This window comes from Mycteria americana, chromosome 1, assembly GCF_035582795.1.
Source record: "Mycteria americana isolate JAX WOST 10 ecotype Jacksonville Zoo and Gardens chromosome 1, USCA_MyAme_1.0, whole genome shotgun sequence".
Lineage (NCBI taxonomy): Eukaryota > Metazoa > Chordata > Aves > Ciconiiformes > Ciconiidae > Mycteria > Mycteria americana.
The window spans coordinates 42562204-42582774 of record NC_134365.1 but is presented as its reverse complement, the minus strand read 5'-3'; the positions used below and the strand labels follow the sequence as shown (position 1 = coordinate 42582774).

The 20571-nt window shown below is 39.9% G+C and overlaps 1 protein-coding gene across 7 annotated transcripts in view; it reads left to right on the top strand.

Moving 5' to 3' along the window:
* The window catches only part of KCNC2 (potassium voltage-gated channel subfamily C member 2), a 107502-nt gene extending 92649 nt beyond the window's left edge, over window positions 1-14853 (top strand). The window contains exons 2-4 of one of the 7 annotated variants that reach the window (XM_075491620.1): window positions 5346-6276; window positions 8685-8852; window positions 14744-14853. In XM_075491620.1, the coding sequence (XP_075347735.1) occupies window positions 5346-6276; window positions 8685-8852; window positions 14744-14853 (1209 nt within the window). Of the gene's footprint in view, window positions 1-5345; window positions 6277-8684; window positions 8853-12756; window positions 12894-13604; window positions 13673-14743 lie in introns of those variants that run through there. The other 6 variants (XM_075491623.1, XM_075491622.1, XM_075491621.1 and 3 more) reach the window with 6 other exon arrangements.
* Window positions 14854-20571: the final 5718 nt, after the last annotated feature.

The following is a 20571-nucleotide window of genomic DNA, read 5'->3' as shown; positions in this document are numbered from 1 at the left end:
TAGATGATTAATCCACTTACTGTGAACATTAGTAGGACTCAGCAACAGAGCTTGGCTGGTGATCCCATCAACTAGAGAAGCTAGGAGCTGGAATCTGTACCAATGTTGTCTGAAATGTGATGCCGACACACATGAACAACATTGAGTGCGCACTGCCTTCAAAATGTGAGCAGAGGGAATCAGCAGCCTACTGAGAGCTTTAACTACCTAATGAGGAACGTTCTGCATGCTGCGTATTACATACTGAACATTTTTGTAACTTTTAGCTGCTCTCTTCTGTCAAAAATGGACTGAACTTTTTATTAATTCAATTTGTATTAATTTCAGTTTTGAAAAAGGCTGGTTTGGTGGCCCTGGAGTGTCTGTATAACCTTTCTCTCACTTAGAAAAGTGTTGTCCCTCGGGAAAAAAAGAAAACCTAAATGAAGAAAGATAACTTTCTCTCATCCATTGAAACGAACAAGAAACATATTTTTTAAAAACTTTTAAGGAATGAGAAAAAGATCCTGATTATTTGGGATCTTATTTGAAAATTTTTCTTCAACTTTTTTTCTAAAGCCATGTGCTTGGGCCACAGTCTTTGGTTTAAAAAAGGGGGTCAATGAAGCTGTTTTGCTGTATACCAAAGCTGAATTTGTCTTGCAACTAGTCAAAACCTAAGTTTTCTGAACTTCTCACAGTGAAAGGTTGCTAATGATTCAAACAAAAAATTGTCTCTTGCTGTAACCTTTCTGAAATGATGATCAGGCTAGCTCCTTTTAGATTTGTGTGCTTCACAAAAAAACCCCCCAAAAAGTTGTGTGCGGTACCCCAATTATTGTGGACATTAGCGGGACTGAGGAACAGAACTTGGCTGGTCCCACCCACCAGAGAATCTGGGAGTTAAATCTGTACCGACTTTGTCTGAAATGTGGTGCTTGCCCACATGAACAAAAATGGATGGGTTTTTAGAGGCTCATTACCTTCAAAATGAGAAAAGATGGAATTAAGATGAAGCAGAAGGAAAGCATAAAGTGAGGATAGCACATGACTTAATTTAATTTCTGTCATTACAACTGTTTGTGAAAAACACGCTAGAGTCTTTTCAACACATTGCCTAGTATTATGTAATATAATACTAAGGAAATATCTTTGTTAATGTAAAGTAAATCCCTAAGCATTTTTCTTTGACTGATAAAATATTCCTTTTTGCATTGGCCATTGCATTTTCTTCTTGCATGTTCTCTGAACCTTCTGACTGTTGCAATAACATTGTAGGTGTTCTTGTGTATGAGGTTTCATCATGTTAGGTGCTGTGCAAGCTCTGTCCAGAATGTCCTGATCCAAGGAGTTTACAGTTTAAAACAAAACGCAATGAGAGATAAAAGGAATGAGTGTCTTTGCTTAAAATCAGTGATGTATATGCTATTGTGTGCATGGAGAAATGTGTACATCTCATTGTTTTACATTGCTATGAATGGAAATTGTGGGATCATCAAGAAATCTGTCACCAGATTAATAGTTTTTTCTTGCCTTTGTTTGTTCTAACCTCTGAAAGATGATTGACTTTATGATAACAGAGTAGGATACTCAGTGGATTTGGGAAATGACTGAATGTCTTTTTCCTTTAGGGATAATAAAACACCGTTGAATGTAGGTGCATAGTTAAAAATTTCGATCTGCTTTGCCAAGTGCCGAGTGCCAAGTGCACTGTGGCCTTTCACAGTGTCATTGTTGAGCAAAACGGTAATAAATAGCTTGTCAGGCAGTTCTACCTGTAGTTAATCCCTTGGTATTTGGCATTTTTTTAGAAAAGATCTGAACCAGAATGGCCTCTCTTTCTGAAATACAGAAACAGGTGCTAATTATTTACATACTATTAGATTCAGTGCACTGTTGAATGCATGGTTAATCCTTATATCTGAGTTGTTGCTAAATTTGAGTTTGGCTAAGTTGAATGTAATTTTCTGTTCTTTTCAGACAAAAAAAGTTCACAGTTGTCGGAAATCACTGAAATGTTGCTGTTAACGAGGTTGCCCAATATTTTATCTATTAAAAGTTCCCATCCAGATTGCAAACTACAGTGCTGACTTAGCTTCGGTGATTCTCAGCCTCCACAGATTTGTTTGCTTTTTCCCTCCTTCACTGTGTAGAAAGATGCTGGAGGATGCTCTAGGAGCCTCCCAAGGGTCATTCTTAGCCTACTGGTGGCTTAGAGTCTGATAAATTCTCTATCCATGTTATGGAGAGGTTTTGCAAAGATCTGCTAAGATTAATTCACTTGGGTCATATAAATCTGGTTGTATTTGCTGACTCTAGTTGTCTCACACAAGATTGAGGCTTTTTTGTGTATGTTGGTGTCAAGTGCCAGGAATAAATAAGCTATGAACATGCAGCAATTTTGTAGTTGTGCTGGTTTTGGCTGGGATAGAGTTAATTTTCTTCACAGTAGCTAGTATGAGGGTATGTTCTGGATTTGTGCTGACAACAGGACTGATAACACAGGGATGTTTTTGTTATTGCTGAGCAGTGCTTACACACAGTCAAGGCCTTTTCTGCTTCTCACCCCACCCCACCAGCGAGTAGGCTGGGGGTGGGCAGGAAGCTGGGAGGGGACACGGCTGGGACAGCTGACCCCAACTGACCAAAGGGATATCCCAGACCATATGGCGTCATGCTCAGCAATAAAACTGGGGGAAGAAGAAGGAAGGGGAGGACGTTCAGAGTGATGGCATTTGTCTTCCCAAGTAACCGTTCCACGTGATGGAGCCCTGCTTTCCTGGAGATGGCTGAACACCTGCCTGCCCATGGGAAGCAGTGAATGAATTCCTTGTTCTGCTTTGCTTGCGCACGCAGCTTTTGCTTTCCCTATTAAACTGTCTTTATCTCAACCCGCGAGTTTTCTCACTTTTACCCTTCCAATTCTCTCGCCCATCCCACTGGGGGCGAGTGAGCGAGCGGCTGTGTGGGGCTTAGTTGCCGGCTGGGGTTAAACCACAACAGTAGTTAAGGCAAAGGCAGAAAAGCCTGTTCGGAAAAATCAGCCAGACAGTTTAAGATTGTTTGCTTAGCTCGTGACCGGATGATAAGTGTTCAGTTCTGTCCCCGAGTCAGTCCTTTCTGAAAGATAACAGATTTAGAGTGTTAGTAATTGCGGGGCTTGGTGTAATAACTTTGTTTCATTGATTGAGGAAAGGAAGCCATAAATAAGCTGCAAATCTCTGATATAGGTAGATATATGGGGTTTTTTTGATAGATAGATATATCTTGTGAGTCTGAATATAATAAATTTGCCAAGCCTGCATTCCAAATTTAAACTTGTTTCTCAGAATAAAAGCAATTCTCTCTACCAGTTGTACAGACAACATTTTGTTGTCTAACTAATGTTCTCTGTTAGAAAAATGCAACCATTCAGTATTGTACCAGCCCATATGAACTCCTGTGGCACACAATACTAAATCTGAGTGCTAAACTAAATTCGGTGATTGATACCTGAAGTACACAAAATCAGTTTTGCCGCAATGTTGCAGCCTGGATTAAAGTGACATAACAGAGGCATTCTTGCTTATGGATGCTGTTCTGTCTCCCTTGCAACCAGATTTTTTTCAACGAGATTCAAGATTTTAGTGTAGTAACATACCAGCATCCTGCTGCCACATTTTCTCTTGCCTGGACCACTGGAACCCGGACTGTAAGCTGCCTTTTCCAGTAGGGTGGTAGTAGAGAATATGATACTTTTTTCTACTTGCTGGGCTTCTTTAAGGTACTCAGTTTCAGGTTGGGAATTAACGGATTAAAAGAGTGATACCCTGAGTGATTTGCTAGTATTAAGGGAAACATAAAATACATGAAGTTTATTTACTAAAATAAATAATATTAAAAAGGATGAAGAGCCTGCCTCAAGCTCTGAGATCCCTATCATTTTTTTTTTCTACTAGCAAGTAACAGTTTAAAATTATAAAAATCCAAAACCAAAAGAGTTTTAGTCATTTGCTGCTGTTTTTAAAGAAACGTATTTCTTTCTTGATATTACGCAATGGTAAAATTTCAAGCTGCTAGATATGTGAGGAAACACATAGGCACTAGATATTTTCAAAAACCTGTTTAGGCATCTTTTTGTCTCTTTGGGCCCCTAACACCTTCAAAAATCTTCAAGCCTTCAGAGCGTTTTTTCTGGGATAATACTGGCTATAAAATGTCTATTAAGCTGAAAATCCAGAATAACAAACACATTGATAACATGTTATAAATCCTGCCTCAGGGAGGGATTTAAACACATCATCTATTCATGTACCACACCATTGCTGTTGGAGTGCTAACATGGTGGTGAAGTGTTGTCACTTAAAAGAAGTTAACCATTGTAGTAAAGGAACAACTGCTCTCAAAACACCTTTTCATTTGGCGTGTTTTATGGGGTGTAAGAATGTTTATCTCCCCCTCCAGCTGTTTGGCTCAGTGTTAATTTTTATGAGTTCCTGTCCTGGATGTTCTCTTTTCTTCAATGCTTGACTTTGATGACTGAGTTGAAGATCAGGCAGTAAATGTTTTTTAAGTCCTTAACGATCCTCTGTGAGGGCTGTCTCCAGATTATTTAACTGTATTTTATCTATTCACGTGCCTCTACTAGAATTGAATTTGTATTTCCCTATTTGTTCAGACTGTCCTGGATTTGTAACTTTGACAGCAGGATTGTGGATCGTGACACACTGGCAAAGCTCTGCCACCACAGTGAGGGAGGTTCCGCTAGGTTTACTCTTAGTCCTGCCTAAGAGTATGAGTGATGGATGACTGCGAACATAACAGGCTGTGAAACCAACTCTACCTGTAACACGGAAGGCATCTTCTATCAGTAAATATCCTGTGTTTGTGAACCATTGAAAATCCAAAGGAAACACGGTGTTTGGATCTGTTCCTAGGACTCTCTGAGGTGCCCCTCAGGCCAGGTGTAAATTCCTAAACCATAATGTCAAGACCATTAGGGTCAGCCCCGTTTTCCACTATGTGAGAGGTGGACAGCCTCAAATCTTGCTGTGGTTGGTGTGTATGGGTGCTGTTTGTAAGGTACCTTGACAACTGAATGGAATTCAGATGATTTAGCACCGATTAAAGAATTTGTTGCCACTTTCTGAATGAGTTGCAGCCTGTCATGGTGTCCATCACTAAGATTTTTCCTGCTCCCAGATTCCTGACCTACGCGTGAGAGCTGTCTGCTCTCCTCTGGCCTAGATGCAGAGTTTTATACACACGAATTTGTGAATCATTTGGGGGATGAATCAGTAACAGATTTATAATGATCACTGACATCGTTAGTATTAATGTGAAGAGCTGTGTGGTTCTGATGTCTCTTTTCACTCTTTTTGTTTCAGTTCATCGCCTTTGCCTCTTTATTCTTCATCCTAGTTTCAATCACAACCTTTTGCCTGGAAACACATGAAGCTTTCAATACAATTGTAAACAAAACTGAGCTGGTCGTCAACGGGACAGAAACTGTGCTACAGTATGAAATTGAGACAGATCCTGCCCTGACGTACGTGGAAGGAGTCTGTGTGGTATGGTTTACATTTGAATTTTTAGTACGTGTTGTTTTTTCCCCGAACAAACTTGAATTCATCAAAAACCTCTTGAATATCATTGACTTCGTGGCCATCCTGCCCTTTTACCTAGAAGTGGGCCTGAGCGGGCTCTCCTCCAAAGCTGCTAAGGACGTGCTTGGTTTCCTCAGGGTGGTAAGGTTCGTGAGGATCCTGCGAATCTTCAAGCTCACCCGGCACTTTGTGGGCCTCAGGGTGCTGGGCCACACTCTGCGAGCCAGCACCAACGAATTTTTGCTGCTGATAATATTCCTGGCACTCGGTGTTTTGATATTTGCCACCATGATCTACTACGCAGAGCGGGTGGGAGCCCAGCCTAATGACCCATCAGCGAGTGAGCACACACAGTTCAAAAATATCCCTATTGGCTTCTGGTGGGCTGTAGTCACCATGACCACCCTGGGATACGGGGATATGTATCCACGGACTTGGTCAGGCATGCTGGTGGGAGCCCTGTGTGCACTGGCAGGGGTGCTCACCATAGCCATGCCTGTGCCTGTGATAGTTAACAATTTTGGGATGTACTACTCCCTGGCCATGGCAAAGCAGAAACTGCCAAGGAAGCGGAAGAAACACATCCCTCCTGCTCCGCAAGCCAGCTCGCCCACCTTCTGCAAGACAGACTTGAACATGGCCTGCAATAGCACGCAGGGTGACATCTGCCTGGGCAAGGACAACCAGCTGATGGAGCACAACAGATCATCAGGTAGGACCCCACTGGAAATGCATGTCCTCTGAAAACACTTTATAGACCAGTATGTTCGGTAGGAGTCAGAAAGCAGCCAGTCTTTCTGCCAGGAGAAGACGTAGCTCCCACCCTTCTCCCCTCCAGTGTTTGCGTGTGTCAGTCTTGTAGAGGACAAAATAGGTATAGCGATGTTCCCAAACCTCTATGTAGCTGGTCTATACAGTTTTGCTTGCTCTGTTGAGAATGCTTTCCTGCTGATGATATCAACCTTTTCTTTTGCCTGTTGTTTGTTGCGTCATATGGATGTTTCTTGTTTTTCTGCATGACTTGTGACTATTTGAGCAGCCACCGTGTCCCACCCTGTTGGACTCCATGGTGTTTTGCCTCAGTGTCTGTCTCTTGTGTCAGCTTTGCCTGTGCCACATCGTGGCCTGTTAAGCAAGATCCTACAAAGAAGCAGTCATTTAAAAGGAGGAGGTGCTTTACATCAAAAGCCCAGCACTCAAAGGAAATAAGAAGACATTCTCTTTCTAGCTTTCTTTCCATTTGGCATTCTGCTTCCCTGGCTAGGAGAACCTCCTTTGTCTGTGTTAGATGAGACATTGCATGATATTTACTATTAATTGAATGATAATAGCATAGCTGATGTAAAGTTTGTCAAGCAAAATGAAAATGACAGCCCCTCGCAACATCATCGTTATTAGTGTTGATTTTTATGATTTATATTACCTTATTTGTTAGAGTTCCAAATGACGGATAAGGAGTATTTTGTGCTAATCGCTGTGAAAATGCATATCAGATGACAGCCTCTGCCCCTCCAAGCCACTGCCCCCTATTCTGTATCTCTTCAAATTAAAGAGTAAATTTTATCTCTCAGTATAATTAAAACAGTTTTTTTAGCAGCAAGGATTTTTTTGTTTGTTTCTTGAATGTTTTTATTTTTAAGCCAAGCACAATCTGATTACAAAGCTCACATACCAGTCATAAGACTCCTGCTGGAAAGCTGCTAAAGAATAATAAGAACAAAACCAGCCATGACTGGTCTCATTCAGTAATTGAATTTTTTTAAAAAGAGTCTGGAAAATCGGTCTCTGAACAATATCCATCTTTGGTCTGTTGCTCAGTTACTGAATAGCATTTATGTTCAAAGAAGCTCGGTTTCAGTCTCTGAGTGAGTGTTCACAGACGAAGTTAACACAGCTTTTTGAACATCCTAAATATATTTAAGAGGATGGAAATCCTTGAAAGGACTCACACTGAGGGTGGAATATAGTTAGTTTTACAGTGCTTTGACTGATACCCACTTTCAGACAACATCTTTAAAGTGTTAGTGATAACAGCTTTTTTATGCCATCGGGTCCTACTAAAGGTATTCTGGAATGGAGGAGGCTCACTGTGATCAGAGCAAAGAGACACTTTTCTGTGTCTGCAGCTGTATTTACAAGGTGTTATAATCCTTGAAGTTAGAGAGAAAGCAGATATGCAAAAAGGAGCCATTTAAAAGTGTTAACTTTCTCTTCAGTAGTGCCACAGCTCACATCGTGTACTGTAGCTTTATTTCTGGTAGACAATGCTATTAGAGTCACTAGGAATTCTGTGCAGAACTTCAAGGCTGAATATAGCCCTTTGCATTACCAGCTCAGAAAAACACATGCTCAGGTTTAAGTGCAAAGGTAAAGCTGAAGTCAACAACATGCCATTACCTGTTATGTGCTGTACTGAGCAGAGACTTTTTTTCTTGAAGTGTGGCCTGAATCTGAAACAGTAGATAATTTTAAAAGAGAGTCCTTTGGGAGTGCCAAATCAGGAGAGGTAAGAGTTTCGCTGTTTGACAAAATAAACTACAGAGACCAAAGACAGCATTTAACATTGGGTACTTATGATGACAAGCAGTGCAAGTGTGATAAGTATAGAAATGAAAGCCAGGTGTGTTATAAAACAGGTTTTAGTGCCAAATGTTGAAAATTTAACCCTCCTGGGGGAGGGGTTGTCTTTAAAATATGCTAAACAACATATTCTAAGCAAAAATGACTAACGTGACCTCTTGTTTAGCAAAAAAGATAGCCAAAATAATAAATACTTGTTTGAAATATCCAAGGCTGACTGTACTCTGAAAAGTTACAGTCCATAATAAGCAACTAACTGAGCCTTGATTTGATTATTTCTTATTTCATGTTAGTTTAGTATAACTTCATGAGTGCAAAGAAGAACAGGAAAGTCAACAGATCATTTGTTCTTGAATAAAAAATATACTTTTTGCCATTTTGTACTGATTAATCGTGAATTGCAATCTTGTTTTCTTCTAATGATTTACCTTATAACTATTTTTTGAGTGATGGGAATATCCGGCATTCAGCGTAAGCTCTTTGTGATGTCTCATTTCCTCATTCATTATTGTCTGTAAATGGGCATGGTGCTTTAACCAGTGTTATCAGGTGAAGACAGTGCAGGAAGTGAGCAGCCACTCTCACCTGGTGAAAGGCTCCCTCCCATCAGACGCTCTAGTACAAGAGACAAAAACAGAAGAGGGGGAACATGTTTCCTACTGACGACAGGTGATTACACGTGTGCTACTGATGGAGGGATCAGGAAAGGTATGGACTTCTTTCATTAGATCATAAAAGGTTACTCAGCAATGTGCTTGTGGAAAGCAATCTTAGAGTAAAATGATGTGCACAATGCTCTTAGAGGAAAGACTGTACTCACAATGTAACTTTTTTCTTTATTCCTAGTCATTCTTTTCCTGCTGTCCTTTTAGAAACACTCATCTCCTTTAGTCTTCACAAAATGTGCTTGATGTTGGACTCACATTTCACTTGTGTCTTCATTTGTCTGTTAATGGAAAAGCCTGCAATTCAGACCTTGCGCATTCAACCACTCATCACTCAATACCATTTGTCATTCTAAAAGACAAATTAGTTATTTAATAACTTTGGTCTGCACTTAATAACTTAGTAAAAATTACAGCTGAATAAATTACACTTAAAACTTTGAAATGTCAGAAGTAAGCAACGTTTTTGTTCTGAGCACGGCGATGCTTTTCATATGGGATGCTATTTAGATTTCTTTCAAAGAAAAGTTTGAGTTCATAATGCCACAAAATGTTTCCTCATTGTAATACACCACTGATGCTAACAGGTGACTGTCTTCCCCAACCAGAATTCAACTACAGCAACCAATGTTTGATCTTGCAAGGTGCTAAAAATGCCTTTCTAGTTACTCAACCTCTTCAAATCTGATTACTCACTGTTCAGTAGGATTGGGTTCCCCAGGCGGAGTTTGCAAAACCTTCTGTCATTATGTGTATCACCCATGTGACTGATGGTGTGGCTACCCCATCAGGCCACAGCTGGCTGTGGCTGCAAACCTAACCTCAGGGCATAGCCCCAAAATCAGCAATGCCAGTGGTAGTCTTGCCATTTCCTTAGATAAGAATTGCTTTGGTTTCTTGGCAAATTGTATCATTCCAACAGGTTTCACGTTCCTGAGTGCTGATGTGCAGTTGTTCACCTCAGAGTTCATCTCCATGTGGCACTGGAGAAATATTTTTGGCTGAGATTTTTCTGCCTTTTTTTTTTTTTTTTTAACTTACTTTGTGTACAGCAAACATAGCTGTCCCAGCCAGCCATAGACCCTAAAGGAATTCCCTTAGGTTATTCTGCAAATGCTCTTTTTACATTTCAAAAGCATGAGCTCAGCAGGTTAAACCTGTGAAGGCAGATATGCAACCAGAGTTTGATGTGTATGTTATTTATAAAGAGCATGACTGTCTCTATGCTCCTGCGTTTTACATATTCCTGTATATAATGTTTAGATTAAATGGGACTTTGCAAACATGTTTTTGCACAGATTTAGGACACTTCTCACTGTGCGTATATCTCGCACTGTCTTCTCAACAACTAGGATTATTTAAAATATCTCTAGTGGTAAGAGTCCAGTCTTTGAGGAGGTCAGGAACACCTGAATAAGGCCGATTGCCATGGCATCTTGCAATATAAGGTTCTTGACTTCTTTTAGGAATGTTAGTATAAACATTTGAGTGCTGTGCACTTGGCAGTAACCATAACTAGAACAGATCAGAAATAATAAAAGAAGTTACCCATCAGCTACTAAAGACATATTCATATAACAACAAAACACATTTTATATTGGGACCATGTGAATATTTTAATTTCAAAATCTAGATTCAAGAGAAAATTGTTTCATAGTTTTTACTAGAAAAATGGGGCTTGAGTTCATAACTGACAGTTTCTCAATGAGAAATGTGCTCTTTGACTGGCTCTGATGATAACCTTAGTCTAAGCTAAAATGTTTTAGCCACTGGCTTTCAAGTTTATTTTATACAGAGTAGGGAAGTTAGCTCATAAGCAGAAAACATCTTCAAGTAGCATCCAAATGATTTTGAATACTTGAATTTAATTAACACATCAAGTCTACTATTTTTTCATTTTATTTTTGCCTTTCTTTCCTTTGGTACATCCTTCTTGTTTGGTCGGTTCCTTGGTTGGTTCTTGGTTGTGTTCAATGATCATTTATTCTGAGCTGTTTTGCATTAACACCTTATCTCCATCTCTAAGATGATACTGATACAGAGCTGATCCAAACCCCACTAAAATACCTGGCAAGTACCGATTTTGGATCATGCCTCTATCTCTATTCATCTTGTGTATCTGGTTTTCATTTTTTAGGAGTTCCTGTTTTCTTTATCATCTTTACCATCTTCCTCTATCAGTTCTTTGCTTTTATCTTTAGAAAAGTAGCAGGAAAAATATTTTTAAAAAATACTTTCCTAGTTTCTGTGTAAAAAAGCTACCTGATTATTTTGATTTTTTGGGGGTAAGCTTTATGTTTACGGGGGAGGTTAAATATATACACTAGCATTGTGCTTCCCCTCGATTCCCCTTTCAAACATGACTCTTTCTAATCTGTGTAAATACTTATAGAAACTCAGAAACTGGAGGCTGTTTTTGAAATGTATCAGAAGTCTGTGAAGCATCACAGTCTAGCCTGCCCTTGCAATCTGGAGATAACATTGCACAACATTTTAGCAGACATGAGGTTATACATTTGCTTTAAGTATAGTTTTACAGTATGCAGTTCTCAGTAGGTAAGAAATATGTTCATTGTCATTAGGGGAGAACCTAAGATATGATTTTTCATGAAGATGCTAGCAACTGTCTGTTAACTGTCTGTTATCTGGAGATCTGGAATTTGAGCCAGTAACTAGTTCTATAAGAAAAAAAAGTCTGGTGACATCCCATGTAACGTTTGGCTGTATTGTCATTGATATTTTATAGTTTCTGTGGGAAAAGTCTCAGTGTTTCACTGTAATCCATTTATACCTGAATGTCTTAACCTGACAAATGCTTAAATGCATACTTCAAGGAAATAGGTAGTGCCATTGAAATCAATGGGACTTCTCATGCTTGCAGTGAAGCATGTATCCATGTACTTGAAGGGTGAGGTCCTGTCCAACTTCGTCTTCGTTGTATTTCCTTGCTAATAATCTCTCTCCAGAACGATGGGCTGATCCTTTTCTTCATAAATGGGCTTATTCAGGTGCTATTGAAAATACTCGAGTATGAAGATAGTGATGCAGTGAATAGCAATGCTTTTCCGTCATTTAACGGCATAGCCTCTACAAGGTGGAAACAATCTATATGTAACAAAAAGCAGGTAACCAGAGCTCACAGTGTATGTGAACAGAAATGTCTGCAAGTGCAATGTTCCCTCCAAATTGTGAAGCATTATGTGGTTGCCTCATTTAATAACTGATTATTTACTACTTGCTTATGTGGATTAATACCATTTATTTCATTTGAGTCAGCTGGAGAAGGAGCACAACTATGGTTTTTTAAATTTGCCAGTCAGGAGGCATTTGCAAATATGTCAAACTCTGCTATCTTATTATACTTTAATATTAGACACAAAGTCTTAGGGTTAATTTTTTTTGAAGATGGAGTTTCTTTCCCATATTATCATTCAGTCCTCTGCAGAAGTGATTTACACATACTGTATGCAATTTATCTGGCTTTTGTTTTATTTATTTTTAAAGAAAAATTGTCCTTTATTAGGAATTGGGTTTAGCAGAGATTATACCATTCTAACAGTTTTTATAGTCTGTCTTAATGGGTTTTGGATTATGCTTAGCCAGACAGCTCACCCAGTAACTCTGTTGGGACCCTTTATTTTGCACTCTGTGCAACCCTGCTGAAGCCAATAGGGTGGCATTGAGTGCAAGATGGGATGTGGATGAGCAGGTCAGACCTCTTGTGTGATGGTCTGTTTAATTTTCTGGGAAAGAATAGCTGCATCAATTTGTAAATAATTTTATTTATTAATATCTTTTGGTAGTAATGTGTCTCAGCATTGAGCTCTTTTGCAGGCAGATTCCCTCTGAGTCCCAGATAGCTCCTTGGATTACATTACATTGTATTGTTTGTCTTTGTCTATTTTTTGGCTGAATTCAACTGATGTCTGTGCATTTTCTCATACAAGGCTATGAAAAATCTCGAAGCTTAAACAACATAGCTGGCTTGACAGGCAATGCTCTGCGACTGTCTCCAGTAACATCACCCTACAGCTCACCTTGTCCTCTAAGGCGCTCTCGGTCTCCCATCCCTTCCATCTTGTAAACCAGATGGCATCAATCGGCTACATAGAATTAATTCAAATACTGTTTACCACATATTGGAAATAAATGTAGCATTAACCATAGGCTCCACAAATATGGTGTAACTCCTGCATGATATAACTGTCAATAGTAAGAAATGCCACTCGGGTAGCTGAAGATTTTTATCTTAGCTTTTAAAGATTACCTGAGGTAGCGCTTCTCTTTTTATCTACTATATTGTCCTACTTTCCTGTGGCAATAAAAGGACAGTTAGTGGATGCCATTGGCCAGTATTTTCAATAAATAAGTATATTTTCAGGGAGATTTACTTAAAATAATGTGCTTCCAGCTAATTACCAGTCACTCCATTGAACCTCCATTTCTTGTGACTCTAATCCATTCTGAAGATGTCTGGAATCGTGTCTTGGTTGCACACAATGTGACTTGGGTCTGTTCATTTGCATGGACCATTCTGTCTCCATCACCTGACAAGCAGTGTTGCCGATCGCGGAGACCACAGAGAGCTCTGGATGTGTGTTCTCGCATTGTACCATCCTGCTGAAATGAAAGCACTGATAAACTGGTCTGCATGTGGGATTGTTTTTCTTTGTTTAACCTTTTCCTTTATTTTTTAACGATCTACTTGTTTATAAATGGCTTTATTTTGTGATTAACTTACTTCGGTACTGGATTGCTGTATCAGAGTTCTGAATGTCTCCGGTTGTTTGCACACAGATAACTGCAAAGAGGTTGTCATTACTGGTTACACGCAAGCAGAAGCCAGATCTCTTTCTTAATGGCTTGGGGAAGGCACAAAACATGCAAGAAAGGTAAACGCCATCCAGACTTGCAATTTTAAGCTAGCAAGTGCTGCTTGGTACTGTAGTCATTTCTCTGCCCAGGGTTCTTCAACATTTTCAGAGGCTGAGTACCAAGTAAAATTGAGAAGATTACTGGGGGCTTTTTTGTACCACTGTAAGAGGGTAGTAGTTCTCAAGTCGGGTTTTTGACCAGCCTTATACCTCTGGCTCATGAGCTTCAAAAATTTCTTCAGTCAATGTTTTTTGAGGTGCTTTGTCCTATATGTTGTTTGTCTGTCTGTTTTGCGACCTGTCTACTGTATTCTCCATCTGTCTCCATAAAGCACAGAGATACTGTTTAAATGCCCCCCTCTTTTAAGGTTAACTACGGACATTTTTCTCCTTTTCTCTTTTTTTCATACGGACTATACTTATGTGTATAGATACAAATATATATATTTTTCAAGTGCAAGTTAGTATCGTCTAGACTAACTCATGTGAGCACTCTGAAGATTTTTCAAGTGGGATTTAGTAGCGGCTTTACAGTACTGACCGGTTGCCTATTGCATCAATCTTCCTCCTAGCAACCAGCATTCATTACAGTTTTGAAACTGTATCTCCTCTAGTGGCTTTTTCATTCAATATTAACCTCTGTTTATGCAACAGGACAAATGCAATAGCAGATTTGATGTTCTGGGCTGGTGAGGAAAAATTACCCTAAACCATAGAGTTTTAGAACTACATGGGAAGATCATAACAACCCAAATCTTAAGAGATCCTTGAGATTGTTGAATAATCCCTGACTGTCATGTTTTATTTTTTGTTAGGAAAAGAAATATAACTTATTGTTGACCATGTAACATGTTCTTCTGTATATAGCCTAGCCCAATAGCATGACCTGCATGTCAGAATTCTTGTACAATAATGTATTTATCAAAGTATACATTTCTGATATTTAGAGATGTACATTGATTTAGTTTTGGTAAGATATTGTCAATAGAGAGATAATTGCAAACAGCTTTTAGCAAAGGAATTAATATAATATCTGGTGCTGCTGTTATATTAACTACAGTGTTGTACAGAATTTATCATGGATTTTTGACTGCTGAAAAAGGGACAATGGAATTTAGCCATACCAAGGACTGTACTGGAAAGAGACTGCTGCTGCTGAATGGGCCCTGATAAACAACTCACGCCTTGAGGAGGTCACTGAGACTTTACATGCAAAGTAGAGCTTGTTAAAGAAGATTAAAGACTGCTCATAATTACTGCTGCCAGAGGAAGGGGTGACTAGTCACTGTTGATGAGTCAGCTGTAAATAAAACGTGTGTGCATGGAATATCAGTTTTTATCTATATCAAGGAAAGCTGAATTCAAGTCATCATTGCTAAGGCTCCATGCAAAGACCCACACCCCTGTGTGTATTATTCCTGGTTCCTGCAGTAAGTTGTGCTGTGGATCATACAAAGACACACACTTAATAATGATAGTGATGTAAACTACATCTGTCTTGACTTCTGTCATAATAATGGTATATTTTGCAAAGGTCACAAATATGAACAGAGTAAGTTTGCATAAGTCCTTGCTTTCTCAGTTTGCCATGACCTGTATTTGTATGAATTCTAGTGTACATGCCAAGTCTTAAGTTTACTTTTCACTTTGATAACAGAAATGTGACTGCAGACAAACATCACCGACTTTGTTCACAGCACACAGTCTTCTTTCATTGTTACCTCAAACTATAAGTATTATGAGAAATAAAATTCTGGCAGCAAGACTATTTTGGTTTTTTTTTTTTTTTTTAATTCAAAGTGTTGCAAACCCAACATCAATAAGTATAAAAGTTGTATTAAAAGTATATCCTACAAATGTATATTTTACATAAAAAAGAGATATTCTTTGATCAGTTACTTTCTGTGATTTTTGTGGTAAATGGATCTAGTCTATTCTATGTTTATGAGGCATTGTAGTGCTACGATGTGGTAATTATGTTCTCTCCATCCTATTCAGTGGGAAATTCTCCAGAATCTGTTTTGTCACCCTGGTGTCCCGATTGTAGGGACCTGTCCCAGTTGTGAAACTCTGTATCGTGGAACTTCTGTGAACATGTCAAGGTGCATGCACAATCCTGGTGGAAACCAGTGGAAATGTAATACCTGAATTGGAGAATAAAAAGCAAAAGACCTGGGGAGGAACTTGGAACATATCTTCTGAAGTGGCTCATGCGCTTTCTTTAGCTGTATCGGTCCCCTGCCTGCCACTGTCCATCCCAATTCTCAAATGAGTTTCCTGGGGTACGTGAGGAGCTAATTCAAAAACTAGCATGAGCTGGCTTCTAAAACAATTTAAAATCTTCCTTCTTGTTAATGACCCCACGCCTCATGCAGAAGTTGTAATTGGGCTAGATATTATCAGACTCAAGGCAGTTTTATTGCATCCTGGTGTGAAGTCAACCTCAAAAGGAGGTGATAAAGGGTTGCTTAAAACACCTAACCCACTACTGTATTTGAGGCAACCAGTGGAATCCCTGAATACACGAGCAGAGTGTCTGAGAGGGGTGAGGGAGCTAGTACAGCTGTACACATGATCCGAGAGGCTGTTACCGCAGTATTTTGGAAAAGGTGCTGGAATGTAAGAAAGATTCCAGAAAACAGGATCAAGAAGTGTTCAAGTTTTGGAAAATGTGCTATAGTGACATAGCACAAAAGTTCAATGTGATGAGTTTGCCCAAAGGTTAAAAGTTGTCTGTACTGTGACCTGTGAGCAGTACCCACATGAAGAAGAGGTGTAGTGGTTAGCCAGGACAAGGCTCACAGCCAGCTCCAGTCATGCAGGTCTGATGTCTGCCCCCAAGCACCGACATGGCTTTCCTCAGTGCTACACGGGGACGGTGAGGAACCCCAGATGGGATGCAGACAAGGTAGCGCGTTGTGTTGGGCAAGAACGTAGAAAACACTGACGGCCAGATGGTGTCTGACATCTTCTACTGTCTCTGGATGGTAAGGAGCTTAAGCCTGGATGGACCTCCACTGACACAGGACCTTGAGTCCAGAATATCCTGATTGCAGCTACTTATTTTTCCCCTAGAGAACTAAGCCCATGTTTAAATCCTTTCTTTTAAAACATGCTTGGAGGAGAAGCTGATGATGAGTCAGTTAACTGTTCATCTGTCTTGGGACTACAGCCCAAATCTGACTGTTCTAAGAGGAAGCGTTGGCTTAACCACCAGCCATAAAAGACTAGCCCCCTCCCGTTCTTCCCCTGCTTCTGGGCCCAAGAAGGGGTGAAAGTGCATTTTCATGGGAGGTAGGCCACCAAGGTTTAAGTTGCTCAGACTGAGGAAGGCTTTGAACCTAGGCTTCACTCTTCAGGGTAATGCAGTCCTTATGTCCAGATACTATGTAAAGGATGGGCAGCACATTTACATTCACTTCCTCTTTTGACCATCCTTTAAAAATAAGTAGGTACAATGATCTTTTGTAAAGGGGGTCCTCACAGTGTGATGTGCTTACGCAGAGGAGATCTATCCGAGCCCCCAGAGGCCTTCAGCCCTGCAGAAGCGAAACTGCGCCTGGAAGAAGGAGCTTCAGGTCAAGCAGGAAGATGCTGTGTGAGTGTGGGTATCCTGGGGATCAAATACTCACCAAGGGGCACTTGTGGGCATTTCTGGGCCTGCTTTAAAAGTTCAAAAACTTATTTAATCCTTGTATAAGTAAGACTTACGGGTTAGAAGTCAAAACTAGATAGAGTTAAACAAGCAATGAGTTTAGAAGCAATGCATCCATGAAGACTATTTACCAAAGGCTGTTGCTCGTTTGCCTTTTAAAGTTGTAAAGTCAAAATGTCAAAAATTAGCATCTTTTTGAAAGATAAACTAGTGCAACAGAAAGGTTGGTGCAGAGATCCAAAGCTGGGACATATTGTGGAGATGAGCAGATTATGGGACCTTTGGACTTTGAACGCATTGTTCTTATGGGGCCTCATTCAGCACTGAGAAAGCATTGCTGTTCCAGTGAATTTTGAGACACTGTATTATGAGTGTTACAGGTGTGTACTGTAAACTGGTGCCAGAATTGCTAAGAAGCGTGCAGCTAATGATAATTAATATAATGCTGTGTGTCGGGGGGCTTCTTCATGTGTGAAGCGATTATTGTTCCTAAAAGTTCTCTTACAAAAGGTCTGGATTAAATTAAAACTCTTAAAAGAGAAGGAAATTTAAGGAAGCCCCTGTTCAGATGGGTTACTGAAAGCGGGAGGAGGAAGGGACGAATATGACATGAGCAAACTTGCCAGCATATTTAATGTGAAGATATGAATTTTAAAAGTCATGAATGAATTAACTATATGAAAGAGGAGGGCATTTTATCATCAGAATAAATCATGCAGGAGTCAGATAAAGGAAATTGGAATGGAAAACTGCTACTAGAAAGAGAAAATGAATATATTAATATGCTGTATTACAAGCAGTGGCTTGAACGATTCCATAATAGAGCCTTTGAATACTAACTGAGTGAGAAGAAATTACAAAAAAAGCAAAGGTTTCTATCAGGTTAGAGTTATCAGAAATATTAATAGTTTTATAATACATCCTTTTTCCCTTGGAAATATTTGTTATTTATTAAATTCTAAATAGACAAGTTATTTAAAAAAGGGTGTTTTTTAAAGTCGAGAGTTAGCTCATGAGCAAATACTGGTTAGTATTGGGTGTTGGGTATCTAGCTGGCGTGCCATTACCAGCATTTCCCTCCTACTTAACTGAATATTCCTGGGGCAGGTTGAAATTGCAGAGGTGTCTGATTCCCGGCCCCAGAGACGGGGATCTGTCACACGACGGCTCTGCGGGAACGCCGGAGCGCGCTCCAGCCAGGTGTGAGCAGCGCAGAGCTCCTGGCTCCGCGGCACAGCCTGCAGAAGCACCCCGAGCCGTGGTCTACGTGCAGTTTCTCATTGCCTTCTGGCAAAAAATGCGTGCTTCCCCCACCCTCTGCAACCTCCTCCCCAAAACCCAGCCTTCTGTCACTTGCATTTTTTTCTCATGAGCATGTTCATGAACAGATGACAGATTTCAGATTCATACTTTCACAGCTTCACATTCACAGATGGCAATATTCTAGCATATTTAAAAAAAAGAAATTGGAGGTGGACACTTTCTGAAAATTTGTCACCAAAATGTTATGCATTTCATTTAGCATCTCCTGTATTATTTGCAGGTGGAAGACTGGAGATCAGTTTAAAACCAGGGCCACAGCTAGGCTATACTGAAACTTTCAGGATACATTCATTTTATATTCTGCATCTGGTTAAAGCATCGCTGCATTTTACTATCACATGAAGCTCTCAGTTTTCTCCCCAAAATAGGATTTGGAGATAAGACACTAGGGCAAGTCAGAGAGTACTATTTTAAGTTAAATGTTTTCTCTATAGAATGGTTGTGACTCCTATAGGACTGTAAACATGAATTGTAATATGAAAAAAAATATTGCTTGGGAAATACTGAGGCTGTAATAGATGGCTGTAATCCAATCTTTGTCTTGCAGAATGGTAGAGGCACTCTTTCTTTAAAACACGGAAAGTGGGCGATTTCGTGTCGGCCTCCTCAGAGCAGCATTAGACCTGCATAAGATAATGAACTACCAAACGAAGAAAGTGGAAGTTGTTTCCCTTTGACCTTAAGACAGCTTATTTGCAAAAGCAGCAAGATCAGACTTATTTAAGAAGCTTGACCTTTGCAGTGAAACAATGCCAAACTCCATCAATCTGAAGAATAGTAAACCGTAGCCACATTATCCTGTTAGGCTGATGCTAAATATAGAATGGATTTTCAGTTTCTTACAGGGATTTCCTTGCTTTGTGACTAAATGCAGCACCAGGGCTTTAAGAAAATCTCATTTTCTTCATGCCTATGAATGTTGTTGGTACAATGCAGTTTGGCACTCTGAAAGTCTTAAAATGATGCCATTGTTTAGTAGTACTTTTTGCATTTTGCCAGTGTGAAAAATCAGGTTTCTTCTGAACTGGAACACTGGAAAGGGAGGTAGAGGGAGCACTGAAGGACACGGTTTTCTTCAACTCTTATGGAATCTGCTGCATGTAACTGTGACCACACAGAAATAAAAATACGCAGCTTTCCCTATGTCAGTGTCTTGACATTGACCGTAAATTTTCCAGTTCTGAAACTCCTCTTCTTAGTTTTGGTTGGAAATCATGGCAACAAAACTTATTTAGTTACTGCTGTTTATAACCTCTACTTAACCCTTTATAAGTTTGCTTTAAATCTGTGAATAATGGAGCTTAACAACACCAGGACTGAGCTCAAAGAAGAACTTAGGTGCAAACTTAGTAGGTCCATCTGTAATTATTGAAGAGTTTTCTCAGTACAGGACATTATCTGAACAAGTTCCCAGCATGAAATGGCCCCACTGAAATGAATGGCAAAACTGTCCTTGGCTTACTTAAGCAAGACTGGGTCTTGGGAAGCAACTGGTTTATGTCACGGACATTTCCAGGACATTTATCAGCAACATCTTAGTATTCAAACATGTTTCAGCTGAAATTAATAATAACAACAACAACAACAACAACAACAACAACAACAACAACAACAATAATAATAATAATAATGTGATTTATCATGGTGGTCACCAATTCTGGTTTGAGTACAAGTAGCCATAAGGATATGCAGCCACAGCTTTTATCTGTGCCCTGTTCCCCTTTTCTCCATCCTCCACCAGCTGCTGCAGCTGCAGCAGAATGGCCCATGCGAGTGCCCGGGCTTCATGCTGCAGCTGGATGGTCCAACCTCCCCCCGGTGCAGGGGTGAGGAGGAGAAGGCAATTGTCACCCCTGCACCCAAGTCACCCGCAGGGTGTGCGGCAACACCTCTGTCCTGTGCATGCCTGG